Below are 19,701 nucleotides of genomic sequence, written 5' to 3'. Positions count from 1 at the left end.
TTATAGAGGTCGCCATAAAATACACAGCTAACTTCAGATAAAATTGTCCAAAATATTTGAACATTTGCCTAAACAATTTACCGAATAAATATCATAAATGTGCTTATTTAAAAAAATCCAAAACGACGACCAGCTAAATCAGTCCATTCAAGGCACGTATTTTAATATACATTTCCACCGGTAAAACTTAGGCATTTTAATCCTCTTACCTTAATGAAATTGTCCACATTGTTTACTTTAATTGAATAATAGGAGAGGTTCTTGATAGGCCAGTAGCATGCAGTCCCATGTGTTGCTACGTCACTGGAGCTTTTTTTTTTTTTTTTTACCACTCAACTTTATTGGTCAAATTAAAACAACACAACACCCATGCAATTTCAGTGCCTTTTGGAAACTAATCACAGCACGAACTTCACTGCACAAATAATACCAAAACAACGTAGATATCAACAAAGTTAACAACTTAAAGTTAACTCATTATTTTTTTTAACTAAATGATAAATGATCAGAAGTTGAAAATGCCAGTTTACGACATCATGTACCGCACCAGTGGTCGTACGGTTCCAAAAAAAATTATAATTGTATATAAAAGAAAAAGCTGTTACAAAATAAATACATTAAAAAAAAAACATAAATGCATACAGTATATCCTTGGTGAATTAAGTCAGTAAAAAAGACAAATCACTACCGACCTAATTAAAGAGAACACATAAAATGAAGTTCTTTTTTTTTTAAGTGAAAAAAATCTTTGGCCATTGAGAGGAAACCAGAGAGCCACAAGGAACACAAACAGGTCTTCTCTTGGTAATGAGTGTATTCAACATTCAGATTGAATACAGTACAAGCAAAATAAAAAAAGCTTGAACTTAATTCACTTTATTAAAATGCAGAAATCCATAGGCAAAATTTCCTGATGATGTGCAAATGGCATTAACATGGATCTGAATTATTCAAATAGAAGGTAATGCCCAGCAACTACAGCGCAAAAAAAGTCACATTGACTTGTCTAGAAAAAAGTTCTGAAATGCAACAAACCCACCAACACTTAGAATCTAGGTTCATGTGAGTCAAACAGACCTTGAGTGTTCAATTTCATTCAACTGAATAAAACAACGAAGGGCCAAGAATGGAACTTTGAAGAACACATGACAAGCTTGCTGAAGGTTCCCTGAGACACTGTCTGAGTGAAACCTTGGGCAGCAAATCAAATGATCAAAAAAGGAAGAACTCAGGAAAGGTAGTAAAACTTCGGGATCAATGACAAACATCCAATGGATGAAAAAAAAAAAGATTTTAAACAAACATTGTGATTAACTAGGGAGCTGGAGGACGTGTATCACGGGATGATGATCAGTTGTACAAGGTCTTGTAGAGCCACTGGAAGACAGGAGAGGGCAGAATTGTGTATTTTTGGGAAAAACACAAAATGTTTGATATTAAAGTTTCAGTAAAAATAACGGAGCTATGAACAGGGGAAAAAAATCAGAATTCAGAAATGAGTCTATCAGAGGAACCGGTGGGGAAGAGTGGAGACCAAGTTAGGGAGGCCCCACAAAGAGTAACAGAGATGGACCAACAACGTTGGAGATGAAGAAGAGGAGGACAACCAGTGAGGAAGGAAGACATGAAGAGGAGGAAGATGAAGATAAGTGGAAGACTGGCTGTGATGACCAAGGAGCAAGAAGAAAAAAAGAGTTAGTAGTCCAGACTACTGAGTCCATCTCCTGCACCTAGGATACCTGTTTGTAATCGAGGGTGATGGTTCCTCTTCCTGTTACGTCATGGGCCTGAAATGTATCTGCAAAGAGACGACAAGTTTGAAGGGCCGAGCGGCAAGTTTTCTGAAACTGCAAGTGGGACCAGATCAGGGGTTGAGTTGGGAACACAGCAGACTTACGGATCATGGTCTCCAGTTTGAGCATGAGGTAGAGGAAGCCGGGGTAGCTGATGGTTATATCTGGCTCAGTGTATCTGAGACCCACCAGCGTCATGATGAACCGGTCCGCCTTAACACCTGAACCAGAGACACTTCAGATCAGGATGGCTCATGAATCCAGTGAGAGAAAGTCACAAGTCAGTGCAGCTTCAAATAGAAAAAGTAGGACATCTAGTGGTAAATCTGGAAACTGCAACCGCAAAACGATTCGATTCGACAACGTGGTTAGTACGGATGGAATAAGAACAATGCCAGTCAGGCGGATTTTCCAACAATGATGGTTACAAACTGGGACGTCCTTGAAAGGTCTCAGGTTCTTCAGAGGTCACGTCCAGACAGATCTGACCAGTCACTCAAAGTGACTGACAATTTAGAGTCATCCCTTCAAGGTGGGAAGAAACCAGAGTGCCCAGTGCCGACCTGACCATATTAGCGCAGGGAGAATGTATTTTGAAGCCAGTGAACTGAACTACAACATTGTGTTGATGACAAGATGAAGACCTCGATGAAGTAGTGAAAGGTGACAGTCTGACCTGCTGCTGTCAGCGCCGGGCCCACTTCTTGGTACTCCAGATGCTTGGTCTTGTTCTTGTCCAGGGTCAGGAAGATGTCCTGGCAGGAAGTTAAAAGATCAAACCAAAGTTAATGTTCCTGGTTTGGACCTCAGTGATACAGTAAATGTAAGTTGGTCTGGATGAAAGCACCTGCGAGCTGAGTGGATGTAACATAGGAGAGAACACACGTCTGTAACATTACTTTTTGATTCGTCACTTTGATTTACTTCTCACACTGTCATCTTGCATTTGCTCACCGTCCACTGACGGATCTTCTCCCACAGACTCAGGAAGTCCTGCCAGCTCAGCCGAGCATCTGCTTGGCTCTAGTTCAACATGTAGGTCAAGGAAAATGTCAAGCAATCGTTTGGAAAATCATTTAGAAGGAAGCACAGATAAAGGGAGGGTGGAGAAGAGAATGCAGGCAGGATGGTGCTGCAAGAGTGAAAGAGAAGCTTTCATAGGAATCAGAGATGGAGAAACTGAGGTTGTCATTGGGAGAGTCTATCAGAGGGTCACGTGGAGAAGTTTGGAGACAAAGTTAGGAAGGAGAGAAGAGAAGAACAGGTAAACAACCACTGAAGTTCATTTACAGGTTTGTGGAAGAAATAGACACAAAAAGCTTAAATACACCTTCAATCTGATTTTACTGAAACAGTTCTCTGGAAGGATACGTCCTTCAGAACCACGAAGGTCTTGCAGTGCTCCAGAGACAACTTCTTCTCTGTGCCTGCCAAGACTGAAACCACCAAAGACTGAGTCGTGTACAGGATGTGAATTCATGTGTGTGTTTGTGCGTCTTTGTTTACATAGTTTATTAGTAGTGCCTCTAACACAAGTGTGCACGTGTCCTAGTTCAGGTTAGCCATTTGTTATAGATGGTTAAGTTAAAGGTGAGAGGCTGGGGAAAGGGTTATATCAATGAGAGGTCCTCACAAAAATAGAGAAACAAACGTGCAGGTGTATGTGTGGGGGGCTTGCTTATCCTACTTAGTGGGGACCAATTTTTGAAAAAGCACTGTCCTTTTGGGGACCTTATGGATTTGTGGGGACAAGTTTAAATCTCAATTTGAGGATTAAAACATAATAACAGGGTAAATATAATTGAATTTAAGTTGGGCTTAGTTCCTAGTTAAGGTTAGCCATGTGTTTCAGATGGTCAGGTTTAGGGTGAGAGACTGGGGAAAGGGTTACGGCAATGAAATGTCCCCTCAAAGACAGTGTACGTGCGTGTGTGTTTGTGTAGGACAGGAGTACCGACCTCCTGATTGAAAGGCCTCAGTCAGCAGGCTGTGCAGATGGTGCGGTTTGCAGTAGCCTCTCTGAGTACACACAAAACAGACAACACAATGCTGCAGGTGAGCATCTGCAGGTGGTGACAACAAAAAGGCAGACAATCAGAAGATCTATACAGGCACTGAGCACCAAAGTCAGCTACAATATGAAGCTGCCAGAGCGCACCATATGGATCCCAGGCCAGAGGTGCCTGCCAGCACCTGTCCCAGCAAGTCTGGTGAAGACACACCCCCTGACTGCTTGTCAGAACTGGCACTGGTTGAGCATTGTAAAATAATAAGAAGAATGGAGGAGCACAGATCAAACCAGCACCAGTCACGACAACATGCAGGCTGTCAGTTTGAACTATGCAAACACTCCGCACTGAAAATCACAGCTGAGAAAACAGCTCGACATTTATGGTTTCATTTCAGACAGGGAAGTTCAGATCTTTTATCTGTTTTCAGTTGACTGATGATGGTTCAGTTTGTTAGGAAATCTGACTTCTCACCTACAGCTACCTTATGAAGATAACTTATCAGGTTAAATACCGTACGGACACCAGGTTCCAGTCATATTAAGCACTGTTCTGAGTGATTACAGTGCTTTAGTCCTAGACTCTGGCTCTTCTCCAGTGAAGGCAGCTGGAAGACAATGTCTGCCAGTGAGCCTGTGCCTCCACCTTCTCACTGCCAAACTGCACACTAACACTGTGAGGCGGACTCAGTCATACAAGGTGCCAAAAGTGAAACAACACCATTCAACATTTTTTTAACGATTTTGGGGAAAAGAAACAGAACTCCAAATCAGTCTCTTGTGAGTTTCACGTGAGTGAGTTTGGTTCCTCCTTTAGTCTGAACGTTGGGTTGTTCATCCTCAGCCTCAAGTCAAGTCTGAGCGTCAAGTCAACCTTCTTGTTAAGTACTGTCCCATCAAGTCAAGTCTGAAATCTTGTCAGGTTTTGTCCTTATGGTCTTTGCTTGGGCTTAAACCCTGGATGAACTCTGATCCTCCGACCAAGTCTCCTGCTTTTGGGTCCCAAGTCCCACCAGACCTCATGACTGAAACACTCAAACACACAAATCCCTCAGTGAATTCACTATCCATCTGCATGCTTGTCTTGGCTTACACCACATGTCTAGTCATATCAACAGCAATTTAATTTTTCTGCTTATGGGCCACATAAAATGACAAGGTGGGCCAGGTTTGACCTTGAGTTTGACACATGTTCTGCATCTTCACAGCCATGAAATCCAGAATTGCCTTTTAGGTAACACTCTCCCTCTTCAGTCAGTCCATTTGAAAGTGACACACACGCTTCCGTGGAGGACAGAAGCAGCGCTGGAGGCGCTCACCTTGCTGCAGTGCTTCCAGTACAGGTCTTTCATGCGGTCGAAGGGTGGGAGGGCGGTCTGGTGCGGATAGGTGTACTGGCATAGGAAGAAACAGCAGATGTGAACTGTGCTCATGAAGGCTGGTGGCAAATGCAAATCTGGTGTCTTACCACCACTGTTGTCATCGGGGTGTGAGTGTGCGTGTGCGGTTTCACTGCTTTACTGTAAACAAATGAAACCCACGAAACATTAACAGCAGCAGCAGCCATTGTGGATAGAGCAGGTGTCCACAAAGCAAGAGTCTAAAAAGACTGTCAGGAACAGTGGCTGCTGTGGCAGGAGGTGGAGCTGGAGCTTGTGGGGCTGGAAACAAGTCTTACAGTCACCTCCCTAAAAATGAATCTCCAGGACAGCAGAGATCCTGTGCTGACACTGATGGAGTTCCCAGCTGTCTCAGCAGGCTTCCACAGAGAGTACAGATCCACCTTGACTTACTTGGCTGCGTTGCCTTTCTCTGTCAGAATCCGCAGAAGGAAGGCTCCCTGCTGATTCGGCTCGTAGGTGGACGGGATGATGATGTAGCTGCCCGGTGGCAGGGAGCCACGGAGAACAATTTCACGGCGGTTGGTGTAATTGGGTGTCTGGAGAACTGGCAGCTGAGTCGCTACGTCTTCAGCCTGCAGTGTGGTGTCATTCGGAGGTGCCTGCAGGAGACATGGACATTCAGGAACCATCACTTACGAGAAATGACTCAGTCCAGTCTCTGAACCTTGTAGATGTGAAGGCCGATGCCCAGGTGGATGTCTCTGCGTCGGCTGTGTTTCTGCATCAGAGCCAGGATGAAGGCGCAAGTGCCAGAGGAATCCGTTTGGGTCAAGTTGAATTGATATTGAGGGTTTTGCCACAAAGAAGCTGGAAAATATGCTTGAATTACCAACGGCTCATTTGTTGCCAGGTCATCATCACAGTCCCATTTTTTAGCAGCATGACCCCAAGACCTTCACATGCAGATGTCATCTGGTTTGTCTGCAGCTGGACAACCTTTGTCAGGTCAATGGAAATAAAGAAGCTTTGCATCCCCTCTGAAGGGTGATGATGTCTGGCTGCCACAGTGGAGATGACAGTCCTTTTGAGGACTGTGTTAGTGCCACATGAAGGTACGTTCTTATGAAATCAAACCATCTTTCAGGTGTGAGCTGCCTATACTTCCTGCTGACCTTTGAAGGCAGTGAGGGCAAGTGATACACATGAAGCTCATCCATTTGAAAACTTCTAAATCGAATGCCAGATGATGGCGTAATTCTAGGGTAATTGTAGGTTAACAATAGCTACATTGTGAGTAGAGTGGAAGTGACTTTTGGTAAAGTGGTGAGGACCAAGGCGAAGGGCATCATGTGTGTTTGACACCCTTCCAAACACTTGAAGGTCTGTCTCTAGACTTAGACCTGACACTTTAAGGCAACGTTTTAATGGAACGGTGTCGACTAACAGTGAAGCACCCTCATGGCTAAAGCGACATTTTGAGGGTGAACCAGACGTGAGCACTCTTACCTCCCCTCCCTCCAGCTGTGAATCCTGTCACCCAGGTCCCATGATGCATGGCTGTCGTCCACAAATTATCACAACTGCATTCATCCACGATCTCGTCGGTCATGTGGCACACCTCCACCATTTGAAAGTTTCGACGGAAATCTGCTGACGACATCCTGAAAGAGAGTTTAGCAGACGCCTCAGATTGGAAATCAAAGAGTTTCATGCTGACACCTGCTGGTCAAAAGGCCTTTGAAAGTCCTGAGGACAGTTGAAAGCACTGCCTACTACATTACGTAGAAGCACATTAAATGAGGGTGTAACTCACCAGAATTCCCCATCCTCCTTCCGGATTCTACCAATTCTCTTCTGCTCCTCGGGACTCACCATTGCCCACTCAGAGCTAGAGACAAGAGAATGACCTTGAAATCATCACAACATGAAATAGTCCTGCACAGTCTCTGAAGACGTCACATACTGAGGAAAAATAATTTTATCACAACAGGACAGAGAAATGACCCAAAATATGAACTAGTAGAGAGAGCCCTCCGCCGGATGTGTGTTCTCTGTAGAGGAGCATAAGAACTTCTCAGTGTGTTGTCCACCATCTCTGTGCTAATGATCAGTGTGGGACATTTGAAGGCAGCATCCTCACACCAAAAAGGTTTGAATCCAGTGTAAGGTGAGTTTCCTGAGATACGTTCCTGTGGGCACTATGGTTTCCTCTCACAGTCCCCAAACATACACCAGTTCATTGATGTCACTGTCCAGGTGTGAAGTGTCAGTGGCTGCTTGTGTACATGTGCCCTGTGAGAGACCTGGTCTGGCTGTCCCCACCAATAGGACAGGCTCCAGATTATCACGACCTCACGTCTATGAATTGATTCCAGTTAACATCCTTCACTTACCCTTCAAAGTCACTCCATTGCCCGAACCACTCGGTGTTTCCCCAGGGGTTAAGGATTCGAAGCAGAGTCACAGGACCCATCGACGTCATGACCTGAAATGCCGAGGGGAAGCGCCGGTCATACGACATTTGCTATTGGATATTATCAGAGTGAATAGAGATGGGACTGAGATTCTTGTTTAGCTAAGGAGTGCCTTGCTTTTGTATCTCAGTGGAGAGATTGTGTTTTGTTGCCGAAGCGTAAACTGTATTAACTATCGCTCGGATGACTGAGAATACTTCAGACCCATTTATGAATTTGATCTCCCACCATCAACCACCAACAAAGCTTTGTTGTCGTGGATCTAAACCCGCCTGTGTCAACAGTGTTCTTCTCCGCTCACCTGTTGGACTGCTGTCAGCGCGTAGGCATGTTTGAACAAGATGCCCACGCGGTTTGCCTTCCCAAACTCCCCCTGCAGATAACAGCAACAGAGACAGGTCAATAATAGCAAAATGAGACAACACATCCTTTGGTCTGAACCAGACCTGGAGGTTGGCCATGTTGATGAGGGCACCTCGCTGCAGCTGGTCTTTGAGAAAGGTTGACAGACTTCCTTTAAAATTGGGAACGTTGAAAACCTCCGTCACTCCGCCAGTCATGTCAACCATAGCCTCGTGTGGCAGGCCCATGCTCAGAGCCATGTAGCCGCCCTTCAGCCTGGGGTGCAGAGATTTCAGTGGAAGAAGAGCAGTTTTTTGGCAGACACAAGTCAACAGGCTTCTATGAGTATGTGAACCTTGAGCTGCTCTGGAAATCAAAGAGTGGACAGAGCCTGACCAAGGAGAAGCCTCATGAATTGACCTCACCGTTGGAATGTTGCATGAAGTTTGAAGAAAGTGATGTGTTTGAAAACATGCCATTTCTTAGAATAAACTGGAATGAAATGGAACATAAATTTTTTGCTCATTTGTCGCTGAGATGAATAAAAGCTGTCCATCGCCGTGCGTGCGTGTGTGTGTGTGTGGGAGGGGCATGTTTTGCCATACTTGTGAGTACCAAGTCTTGACAAGCCACCTTCTTGTGAGGATATTTTGCTTTGTGTGGACATTTTGGCCTGTCCTGACAAGGCTTAGAGGGTTAAAACAGCAGTTAAAGTAGTTTATTATAATTGGGTACTGGTTTGTGTTTTGGATGGTTAGGTTTAGAGGAGGAGATTGGGGAAAGGGTTATGGCAATGAAAGGTCGACATAAAGATCGAGATATCAGTGTAGTTTGTGTTTGACGGCTAAATATGTAAAGCTCGTCCCATTTGTGTCAAAAATCAGGAAGGTCCTGAAGAGCAGCAGTTCACCTGCCAGAGATCACGAGTGTATGAGGTTTCTACCCTGAAGCAGATCTCATCTAATGAACAGTGAGGTGAATGTCAAATGCTGTAAATTCTGTTGATACTACATCAATGCTTATTATAGCCTCTAAACTTTGCACATGTGGAGCTTGATTTCTCCACCTCTTTGCACTGAACTGATACATTTGTTTAGTGTCTCCTATGGAGCGCCTCCCGACATAAATCCCAATTTAGCCGCTAGGAATGTTTAGGCACATCCATGAGGTTTGCCAAAAGAATGAAGAGTGTTTCTCCCCCCCTTGAGTCTACATTATCTACACCTGCCTTGGCACCTGGTCCAGCATGACGTGGCGGCCTGTTGCACTAGCTTTTGCAAACATCTTATGTGTATTAGCTGGCTTTTAGTTCTTCCTGTTGTCCACCTGGTTTATCTTCTCTGATCTTCCGCCAGACCAGTGGTAGACTCTAGTCTTGTTGTCCACTCTTCCATTGTGATCTCGTTCTTCAGGAGCTTCCTCATGTGTACTCACTTGGCGTAGGCCTTCTCCAGCAGGCTGCTCCAGAACTCATTCTTGGTCGGAGAATTCAGGTACAGCAGTTTTTTATTCTTAAAGGGCAAGCGGTCATCGATGGTTACCTGTTCCCAGCGTCCGTACAGCCAGAACTGAAGAGACAAGAACGTTACTCAGGCATCGCCAATAAAATTGCCCTCCATATCGAACTCATTGTCAAGACTGTAATCAGCTCTGTCAGAAACGGAATTCCTGTCATGCAGCTAAACAGATGTTTCACAACAAACAGATCCTCACACGCCTGGCTTCCCACTCTAAATATTATCAGGATAAATCTCCAGACGCGATGGTGCCGGAATCAAACATATCTGAGAATAACAGCCTCACGATCGCCTTCAGTCAACATGTTTGACAGGGTGAAGGTGTTTACCGAGAAGATAAACTGGCCGTTGTATCCATTTTGGAAGGTTTGTCCTTGAGGCACAACTTTATTAAACAGACATTTATTGAGCGACAGGGAGGCGATGGCAGACAGGACCCAGCAGTCATCTGAGGAGACACATTTCAGTGTTAAAAGTCAATTTCAACATGTAGCTCTTCTAGTCTCATCTTCACTTACTGACTTCCCCCTGGGCAATATCCAGGTGTGTGGCCCCACCCACGATGAAATGAGGCGATGACACCACTTCCTGCAGAGGGGTTTAAGGTTGGTGAGATTGGTGAACAGAAAGGTGGCTCGCTTAATAACTGGGAGTTATGAAGATCAGCTAAGACCATGGTTCTCATTTGAAAAGATAGAATGTATTCTCCAGATTTCGGATAAAGTTCAAGCTCAGATGGAGCTTCAGGATCTTTTCAAGAGCAGAGGAGTTTCACAGATGATCAGATGATGTTCAGAAGTCTGAACGACAGGACCAGCTCTCCACTGAGCAGTAGATTTCTCCTGCACTGGAGAAGGTTTCTGGACCTCTGTTTTGCAGCTGCAGCAACTTGACCTCATATTCGCCAGGCGGAGGAATGAAGCAAGCATCAGCGTCTCAGAGAAGCACCCCAGCTTTCATCTTGCTTTTTAATCCCACAGGTCCTAAACCTTCCACGATGGATTCACTCATGCTCACAGATGCTGAGCCCTCTTTCTTCATAGGACTGTGGCTCACAGGGCCTTCTTCAGGGCACTTCAACCCTCCTTTCAGGCAAGAATCCAAAACATTCTCCCAGAACAGCAAACAAAGACCTCAGGTTAACAAACATCGGTGAACCTGTCACAGTCCTAAGTACCTGCTGAACTGGATTCAAGAACAAGAGAGGAAGGTGGCTTCAAAAGCTCATAATTATGATAAGCACCTGGAGAGAAGAACCTGAGTCAGACTGGATCCAGACCTGAGCCAAAAACAAGTTGCTCTGATCCAACAACGCAGCAGGTGTGCTGGAGTGGATGTGTTCAGACTTGACAGGAGGCAGAGTCAGGTCCATGTTGGCCTGGCAGCATCTTTTGGTTCTGAGTTTAAGACAGTGTTTGCTACATTTTAGACTCAGAAACACACAGGCCTACACCCACATGTTTTTTGAACATTTATCTTAGCTTTAGATCAAGTAGGGCTCATAAATGCAGTATCTATAAGCCATAAATGTTTCAGATTTCCAAAGATGAAATGAAGCTCCCCCATAACACACACCCACGCACGCACACACATGGAGAAGGAAGTTGTAATCCAAACCCCAGTAAACTAACATTGTGGTTTCTTAGATAAAGTCCTTAGAGATTAGGGAAAACATGTTAACTATTAATACAGTAAATGAATTACATCCTTATTGATGGTTAATAATCAGGTGTTTAGTGGTGTGGACTCTGAGTTACCATCACCAACAGTTTCCTTCTGTTGCTGTAATTGATCAACCACACCGACATGATCCAGAGGACCTCACAGCCAGCATCTTCCTCAGAGTCATTCAGCTGGAGAGGAAACTGTCAGGCATTAAACTCAATCATGGAAGATCCAAAATTGTCGTCCAAGTTGTGGGCTGAAGAATTTCTTAGTTGAGATAACAAAATGACTGGAGACAGGTAAATTTGCCATGAAGCATCTCTGTGTTTACCCATTGACTCTGCTCCATCGCAGGACAGACACCGGTTTCCCTCCCTGAAGAGCAAACATTCACTCACAAGTTCAAGTTTCTACATTGACTTCTGACATCAAACACACGCGCATATTTAAATCTCTTACTGGCTGCATCAGAGGACTTGGCGGGCTAAATTTGGCCCCCAGGCCTTGAGTAGGACACGTGGAGATACTATCTGTGTGCTGGCTCCAGAGGGTGGGATGATGGCAGTCAGTTTTTAGAAAGGACTGTTTGCTCAGCACCGTTCCAGAACACCTCCACAACCAACACGCCAGTCATCCAGTCCACAGCCCTGACTGAAGCCACACCGTCTTCCCAGGGGACATCAGGATGCGGAGTTCACTGTATTACATGAGCAGCGTGTAGGCGTAATTACGCGCCTCATTTTGAGCAGCAGCTTCTCTTCCCGCGCCTGATGCATCTCTACTTCATGTCTCTAGCCAGTGCCTGAGCTGCTCACCCCATCACAACTTTGCCTTCCCCTCAACTCGGTGACGAAACTTACTGGCAGCATCTATTTGTAACACTTCCAAACTCTCATTGATGGATTCTCTTGTTGCTACATGCGCATTAAAGATGGCTTCCTCTCTCAATCTGATCAAGTGTGGCTTTCCTCTCTGCAAATCCAAGTGGTTGTACTCTACCGGCGGGCGCTTCCACTCTACTTGAGGGTCCAGATCCAATTCAGTACGAGGAAAATTGTGGTCCACAAACAGCCTGCCTTGGCTCTCGTCCGGATGCGAGTTTGATCTCGGCAAGAGCTCATTCAGCCAGCGCTGAGACTGTGAGCCAAGCAGCTCGTCGGAGCACACAGAGTCTGCATCGTCGTCCACCGAGGAAACACTCATGGACTTCTCCATGTCTGCAGAACGATAGATGGAAGTGAACGGAGAGCAGCAGCTGTCAACTGGTCTGTCTGCTTTCACTCCTTCAGGTGAGTCATGAAGAAGCCACGCCCCTGCAGAGCGCACCTGAACTTTGGGCTGCTTAACCCTTGCAGAACAATCTGTACACTGCACGCCTCCACACAAATGCAACCCAGTATCACATGATACATCAAAAGGACTCCACACGTCATAAAACCTGTACCCTGAGAGACCCAGAACACGGGTCAAAATGAGTCCTCAAGACATTTGACAGCAGCAGTTGCCTCAGTGAGGGAGAGCTGAGGAGGAGTTTCTCTGCAGTTTGGCTAACAGAATTGCGGAAGTCTGGCGTGTGCAGGTTCGGATGAGGTGCAGGTATCAAAGCAAGGTCAGCTCAGACAGGAACTAGAAGTCAGGAACGGAAGATGGCGATCCACACTAGCATTACAGGAACGAAAGTCTGGACTCACGCAAGAATTGTGCTGCAATACAAACACTCAACCACAGAGGGGAAGCATTTGTCAATTCGGTGCGCTCTTTTTCTCATTAAATTCCTAGACATAAATAATAACCATAAGGAAGAGAAAAACAAACCTAGTAGAAATTACTATTAGTGACGACGCTAATACGAAATAACTGCATCCACACGGACATAATGAAACAAAAATATAAATGAAAGCAAATAAAAATGCGAGATCGTTGTCGACTGCAGTCGACAGATTCAAATGAGCGTCAAATATTTTGCAGAGTCCACACTTTAATTCCCTTTAAATCCAGTGAATCTGCAATAATTCATATATAGCATTCAATTCCAATTTTTTATAAAAGAAATTTGGCAAGGATTTGTGGATGTAAAATTCACAGATTCACAGCGACGAAATTAAGACATTTATTTTTAAGACATTTTTACACAATATTAGAAGGCATATACATTTTAAGCCATTCCAAATATAAAACGTACACAAAATGTATTCAACTTTTCAATGCAAAGTGAATGTTCTATCTGTCCTTAATAATAGTTGTGGAGGACTCACCTCGCAGTCGTATCAAAACTTTCGAACAGGTAACAGCGTTTGTAGATTGAAAAAGCTTTCGAAATTCGACAACAAACATAACACGCGGAACCAATGTTTGCGGACAGCTAAGCAGGACGGACCTAAAGTGTCCATCATTGTTATTCTTCCGGCATAACTGTTAAATCGGCGTTTGAACTCGATCGATTATTAGTGTTAAAACCGTTCTGTAATATTTCAGGGACTGATCCAACGAATGAGTGGTCGGTAGATTTTGTTCCGCTTCACTGATCCCGATGATCTTAAGATCCAGCGTCTGACCATGAGTTCCGACCGCTGGGACTGGGACAGTCCGCAGTGTCGAGCCCAGTTGGATGAAATCTTTTTCCGTCCGCATGACTACATTCAAGCCGGCAGCGCTGAACACCGCGAATTTTGGGCTTTCTTCGACCGTTTTCGGAGATTTAAGGCGAAGAAGGAGATGTGCGGTTCTGGGTCCAGTCATCTGTACGACCGGGAACCAGAGCGCCACAAGAAGAAGGTACTGGATCTCCCGGAGGAGTACGATGCTCGGTACCGTATCAACGTCTCTGTGTGCACCGGGGACATCGACGAGCGTCTGGGCAGATCCGAGCACCGCGGCGGACGTAATTCATACGGTCCGGGTTCCAGGGAAATCTCGGAGTTTCGTCTGGTTCTGTTGCAGTTTTTAGACTTTAACCAGAAGCAGAGCTTTGGCAAACTGGCCAAACTGCGGCGGGAGCAGAAGAACCTGCCCATATGCCAGTACAGAGACAAGATTGTGAAGTTGGTGAGGAAGCACCCAGTGGTGGTGGTGGCTGGGGATACCGGGTGTGGGAAATCAACTCAGGTGCCTCAGTATCTGCTCTCTGCTGGATTCACCAACATTGCTTGCACCCAACCTCGCCGCATCGCATGCATCTCCCTGGCCAAGAGAGTCAGCTACGAGAGTCTGAACCAGTACGGCTCCAAGGTTTGGCTCACAAAATACTTCCTGTGTCGCCCAAACATGTTTCAAACTGCTGGATGGTTTTCAGGTGGGCTACCAGATCCGCTTTGAAACCACCCGGACCACAGCCACCAAGCTGCTGTTCCTCACGGAGGGTCTGCTGCTGCGGCAGATCCAGCAGGATGCCACCCTGGAACAGTACCAGGTTGTGATTGTGGACGAAGTTCATGAGAGGCACCTCCACTGCGACTTCCTGCTGGGTGTCCTGCGCACGCTGCTGCTCACTCGCTCCGACCTGCGACTGGTTCTCATGTCAGCCACCATCAACATCAAGCTCTTCTCCGACTATTTCAGTGGTGCTCCGGTGCTGCAGGTGCCAGGACGACTGTTTCCCATTCAAGTGAGTTCTCTAGGGGAATATTTCCAAGTCATTTGAAGCTAAGTGGATTTTTACTTCTCTGAAACAGGTCATCTACAAGCCTATCCCTCCTGAGGAACAAGCCTCACGCTCAGAGAAGCTGGACCCTCGTCCCTACCTGCGGATCCTGCAGGGCATTGACCAGCGTTACCCTCCTGAGGAACGAGGCGACCTGCTCCTATTCCTCAGTGGTGTAGCGGAGATCTCCACCATCCAGGAGGCGTGTCAGGTCTACGCCACGCACACGCAGCGCTGGATTGTGTTGGCGCTGCACAGCACGCTGTCTCTGGCTCAGCAGGATAAGGTTTGTTGAGGCCTGTTGGTTCGACCAGCATCAGAGGTCTTCAATGTATCGTTGTTGTGCCTGTACAGGTGTTTGACATCGCTCCTCCTGGAGTCAGGAAGTGCATCATCTCCACGAACATCGCAGAGACGTCAGTCACTATCGACGGAGTTCGTTTTGTTGTCGACTCAGGTACGGTGCTACCGCAGCAGCTTTTGTTTGTAATACGAGTCTCAGTCGTGTCATTAACAGTGTATCTGTATACAGATACTGCTGTTCTTTTGACGACTGAACTCAGTAAAACCTCGTCCTGTCTGATCTCTCCTAATGTCCTCAGGGAAAGTGAAGGAAATGAGTTATGACCCCAAAGCAAAGATGCAGCGCCTGCAGGAGTTCTGGATCAGCCGAGCCAGCTCCGAGCAGAGGAAAGGTCGCGCTGGTCGCACCGGTCCCGGGGTTTGTTACCGCCTCTATGCAGAGTCTGACTACGATGCCTTCGCTCCGTATCCCGTCCCGGAAATCCACCGAGTGGCTCTGGACTCCCTGGTTCTTCAGGTACAAACATGACTTAATCTGAAGATTCAAATTATCAGACTCTCACCAAGTTTGTGGGTGCAGATGAAGAGCATGAGTCTTGGGGATCCACTCTCCTTTGTCTTTATCGACCCCCCTCCGGCGGCCAGTATCCAGACAGCCATCACCTACCTGAAGGAGCAGGGTGCCCTGGACCGGCGTGGGGAACTCACCTCCATCGGACGTTTGCTGGCTCAGCTGCCGGTGGATGTTGTCATCGGTGAGGCGGACGGAAAAGCCTTCATCGTGTGATGGATCTTTAGAGGTTTGTTCTCTTTGCCACAGGAAAGATGCTGGTTCTGGGTTCCCTCTTCAGTCTAGTGGAGCCGGTCCTGACGGTCGCAGCAGCTCTCAGCGTCCAGTCTCCGTTCCTGCGCAGCTCCCAGCAGAACCCGGACTGTTCCACAGCCTGCCAGCCGCTGATCAGCAACCAGGGCGACCCGTTTACCCTGCTCAACACCTTCAACGCCTGGGTGGAGGTACGTCGCTTGCTCACTCGCTTGCTCACTCGCTTGCTCACTCGCTCGCTCATGCACGTCCACCTCCTTGCAGGTTAAGGGGGAACGAGGCGGGGGCTCCAGGAAGTGGTGCCGAAGGAGAGGCCTGGAAGAGCAGCGACTCTACGAGATGGTCAACTTACGCCGGCAGTTTAAGGCATGCAGCCACAGACATGCAGTGCACCAACACACCGTCTGACCTGCTCCTATGGTCCTCAGGAGTTGCTGAAGAGTCACAGGCTGCTGGAGTCTGATCTTGATGTGACCTCTGGTGGCGATCGAGAGCAGCGCAGGCAGAGATTCACAGAGAGGAGGAAGCTCCATCAGATGAAGAGGGAACATGAGCAGCAGGCGACCAGCCGACGTAAAGTCCTGAGGATGGAGGACGGACAGGAGGGAGACCTGTCCTCAGGGTCAGACACGGACCAGGCGAGCCGGAGCAGAAGCAAGAAGGAAAAGTCAGAAAAGGATGTGGACATCCAGGTGAGTCGGGGTGAGAGGAGAACTGTCCTGCAGACCAGCCGCTCTGAAAACCCTGTCCCTCCCTTCCAACAGGAAGTGAAGTTCAAGTTGCGTCACAACGTCTCAGAGCTGCAGGACGCTGTGAGCCAGGACCTGACCTCGCGTCAGCAGGCCCTTCTCAAACTGCTGCTGTGCCGAGGGCTCTACCCTCAGCTGGCTCTTCCAGACGATCACAACACCGCCAGGAAGGACTCGGACCAGGTTGGCCCTGTCATGTTTGGACGTGTCAGATCATCACACAATCTTTTATCTGTCAGGTCTTCCACACGAAGAACAAGCAGGGTGTGGTGATCCATCCCACCAGCGTCTTCGCCAACAGCCCTGAGATCCTGCAGGTGCCCGATGAAGACGGCAGAGAGACGGGTACTTGTTGATATGAGTAGAATAGATGAGATTTTACTCCGGCGGTGGTTGTCATAATGTTCTGGCTGATTGCTCGAGTATGTCACAACAGTGTTTTGTTTGTAAAGTGACATTTGCGAACCTGCATGTATCCGCGACAATTCAATACAAGTCTATTGGCTGACTCTGGGCCCGCCCACAGGTCCGGACCGGACCAACAGCAGCAAGCACCAACTCCTGGCCTTCGTCACCCTGCTGGAGACCAACAAGCCTTATCTCTCCAACTGTGTCAGAGTCCCTGCGCTGCAGGTGAGCATGAACCGCATCAGAGCGCCCCCTGCTTGTGTGAAAGGAACTTGTATCATTACTGCACAATACATTAAAGTGTATTTCTTATTCTTTTTTTGTTGTTTTTGTTATCATTATTTATTCTCAGTCAAGAAGAAGAAGCATATCAATTTGAATGTGTTATTAATGTGAAATATTTTCCTAGAAAACAAAAATAAATTTACATAGTTTTAAGTAAAAATGCAATGTGGAGTGAATTGTTTTAAGAAATGAAGGTAATCCAATTCAAAAGCAAGGTCTGGAGATGAAAAACAGGTTTTAAAAAAATGCCATGATTAAATCTGGGAGGAAAGAATAGCTACAAACAAAATAATGTTTGGAATTTTGTGGGGAAGAAGTGAAAGTGCCTGGGATAAACAGTGCGTGGATGCAACCCTTGTCTTGATGCTCCTGCAGGCGCTGCTGCTGGTCTCGAACTCGGTGGACAGTAACGCCGACTGCTCTCGGCTGGTGGTGGACGGGTGGCTGGAGCTGGAGCTGCTGAACCCAGAGGAGGCCCTGCGAGTCCTGTCCACAGCCCTCACTCTGCGGGCAGAGTGGGAGCGCCTCCTGCTGGTGCAGCTGGAGCAGGACGCCTCTGACTCGGGTCCAGCAGTGTCTCGCAAAGCCATGGAGAAGCTGAGCGACGGCCTGGTCCGGTTCTTGCTCTACACCGAGGTACCGATCCAGACCGCGCTCTATGTGGAGGTCAAATGGATCGACTGAGTCAGATCTGTTTTCTTAGATCCGCTACAGCGTGCGGCGCCTCACCGCCCTGCAGACCCAGAGCCTGTATGTCGGTCCTCAGGCAGAGTCTCAGAAATGTGCCGGCCCTGACCAGCTGTTCCCTGGAGTGGAGGCCAAACCTGACCCGATTAAAGGAGGTCTACGTGTCAGCAGCTTCTTCACCTACAACTGCCTGACAGTGAGTGACAATAATCTGTATAATTTGTTGCCCTTGTAAAAACATTTGGCACCTCAGGACTCCCGAGATCTGTACAGCGAGTGTCTGCGCACCTTCTGGACGTGTCCCAACTGTGACCTCTACATGCCCCTCACACCGCTGGAGCGCATGCAGCATGAGACCACTTGCAGGCGGGCGGAGGAAGTGCAGCAGGCGGACGAAGGTTTGACCAAAGCATCGACATCGATCCAGTCAGGAGTTTTGACGGCGAGCTTGTGTTTCAGAAGCGGGCGTCAAGTCGGCCTCCTCCACCTCCCGACTCACCAGAGTGTATCACTGCGATGTCTGCGACGAGGATCTGACGCTCACGCCCACGGAGATCCTCAAACACAAACGCCAGCACATGTTTTCAGCCAAGTGACCCAGCCAGGTGGCAACTTCACAAAGAACTCGAGCCACTTCTTCTGAGAGAGAGATGCTTCAGCTGGTCCTGACACTGGCCTCCTGACACCATGCTGAAGAGACCTGCTACTGAATCTTCATCTCTCCCTCCAGACCCTCCAGTGTTCCTTAGCAAATTCTTATGGTTAGAATATGTAAAATTGCACCACAAATTTGTCATTATATCATGGGATTCTGCGAAGACGCACCAGTGAGAGTCCACTGTGTTCTGATCGTTCAGTGTTGCTCTGCAGACTTGTGGTCTTGTGGAAAGTAGAGTCTGTTTAAAGCCTACCGATGACTGGAAAGTTCTTCTAAGGGTTCTAGCATGGACGCTAATCTCCAGAGGAACATGACTAACATGATGATGTTCGCATGTGTCGGTATTGAGGCCCATATCCTGCCCATCGAGTTATTATATGGCACCTGCCAGGGCTTCACACAGCTGTAGTAGGTTTTTAAAAATCAAAGTTAAAACCAGATCACCAATAAAGCATGTGGAGATCATGACCTACTAAGCTTTGCACTTCAACAGGATAGAACTGATGCAGGTAAGAGGGAACTCAGTGACAGAAAAAACTCTCCAGTGCTGTGAGTCTATGGTGATGGAGGACATCTGTGATTTAAAGCGAACCCTCGGAGTAGCCTTCAATAAGTAGAGGCACGCCACCCACGGACTGTTCAGTTAATCTGGATTCCTTGTGATGAAAATCGGTAAGTGAGCAAGGTTCACCCCGGTTCTATGAAGCATACAATGCCTTCCGACCAAGGTATGCACCAGTTCAGCTCAAATAGGGAAAGATAAACACAAGGTCCTTCTGCTTATAGGAAGGGTAGCACTGCCACCTGCTGCGCGGTGATGGTATTTTCTCAGCGGTAGTGAGGATACACCTGTAACAAAGCCTGTTATATATCAGAAGCACCCTGAAATAGAAGCACTGTCCACTGTGTTTTTCCTTACATGTTTCAATAGCCCAAATTAATCTTTGGTTTTTCATTTTCTTTGGCCTTTTATCTCATTTTATAAAACTGATATTTTTAGTTCCCA

At 47.0% G+C, this 19,701-nt stretch overlaps 2 protein-coding genes across 3 annotated transcripts; one reads left to right on the top strand and one right to left on the bottom strand.

Annotated features, from left to right (window-relative positions):
- Positions 1–720: 720 nt before the first annotated feature.
- Positions 721–12,383, bottom strand: zgc:85932 (uncharacterized protein LOC405875 homolog). 2 transcript variants are annotated; one of them, XM_053873851.1, is made up of 20 exons: positions 12,142–12,383; positions 9,996–10,065; positions 9,807–9,925; positions 9,395–9,528; positions 8,065–8,236; positions 7,920–7,991; positions 7,538–7,629; positions 6,958–7,032; positions 6,651–6,805; positions 5,869–6,011; positions 5,595–5,803; positions 5,270–5,321; positions 5,121–5,195; positions 3,752–3,812; positions 3,165–3,229; positions 2,748–2,816; positions 2,470–2,548; positions 1,898–2,014; positions 1,740–1,798; positions 721–1,377 (listed from the first exon to the last, which is right to left on the bottom strand). In XM_053873851.1, exons 1-20 carry the CDS (start codon positions 12,355–12,357, stop codon positions 1,351–1,353), a joined length of 2,061 nt encoding a protein of 686 aa, XP_053729826.1. In that variant the 5' UTR covers positions 12,358–12,383; the 3' UTR covers positions 721–1,350. The 2 variants fall into 2 exon arrangements, with proteins under 2 accessions (XP_053729826.1, XP_053729827.1); XM_053873852.1 differs by having other exon boundaries at positions 11,474–12,275.
- A 1,152-nt stretch (positions 12,384–13,535) lies between these two features.
- On the top strand, positions 13,536–19,628 carry dhx34 (DEAH (Asp-Glu-Ala-His) box polypeptide 34). Its single transcript, XM_053872907.1, has 16 exons — positions 13,536–14,370; positions 14,435–14,746; positions 14,814–15,068; positions 15,137–15,239; positions 15,385–15,602; positions 15,666–15,840; positions 15,906–16,099; positions 16,173–16,274; positions 16,337–16,600; positions 16,673–16,840; positions 16,897–17,002; positions 17,184–17,290; positions 17,726–17,986; positions 18,054–18,233; positions 18,291–18,435; positions 18,497–19,628. The coding sequence occupies exons 1-16, from the start codon at positions 13,699–13,701 to the stop codon at positions 18,631–18,633; spliced, it is 3,399 nt and encodes a 1,132-aa protein (XP_053728882.1). The 5' UTR covers positions 13,536–13,698; the 3' UTR covers positions 18,634–19,628.
- Positions 19,629–19,701: the final 73 nt, after the last annotated feature.

The sequence above is a fragment of the Synchiropus splendidus genome, chromosome 8 (genome assembly GCF_027744825.2).
Source record: "Synchiropus splendidus isolate RoL2022-P1 chromosome 8, RoL_Sspl_1.0, whole genome shotgun sequence".
In the NCBI taxonomy this organism is placed as follows: Eukaryota; Metazoa; Chordata; class Actinopteri; order Syngnathiformes; family Callionymidae; genus Synchiropus; species Synchiropus splendidus.
The sequence above is the reverse complement of the archived record's forward strand: the minus strand, read 5'-3'. Positions and strand labels throughout refer to the sequence as shown.

Excerpts from the sequence above, each read along its gene's own strand:
- dhx34 (XM_053872907.1), top strand. The coding sequence starts at position 13,699 with ATGAGTTCCGACCGCTGGGACTGGGACAGTCCGCAGTGTCGAGCCCAG. Across the intron at positions 16,100-16,172 it reads CCTTCAACGCCTGGGTGGAG|GTTAAGGGGGAACGAGGCGG; the intron begins GTACGTCGCTTG and ends ACCTCCTTGCAG. Across the intron at positions 16,601-16,672 it reads AAAAGGATGTGGACATCCAG|GAAGTGAAGTTCAAGTTGCG; the intron begins GTGAGTCGGGGT and ends CCCTTCCAACAG.
- zgc:85932 (XM_053873851.1), bottom strand. The coding sequence starts at position 12,357 with ATGGAGAAGTCCATGAGTGTTTCCTCGGTGGACGACGATGCAGACTCT. Across the intron at positions 6,012-6,650 it reads CACAGCTGGAGGGAGGGGAG|CTTCTTTGTGGCAAAACCCT; the intron begins GTAAGAGTGCTC and ends CATATTTTCCAG. Across the intron at positions 2,549-2,747 it reads AGAAGATCCGTCAGTGGACG|GACATCTTCCTGACCCTGGA; the intron begins GTGAGCAAATGC and ends ACTTCCTGCCAG.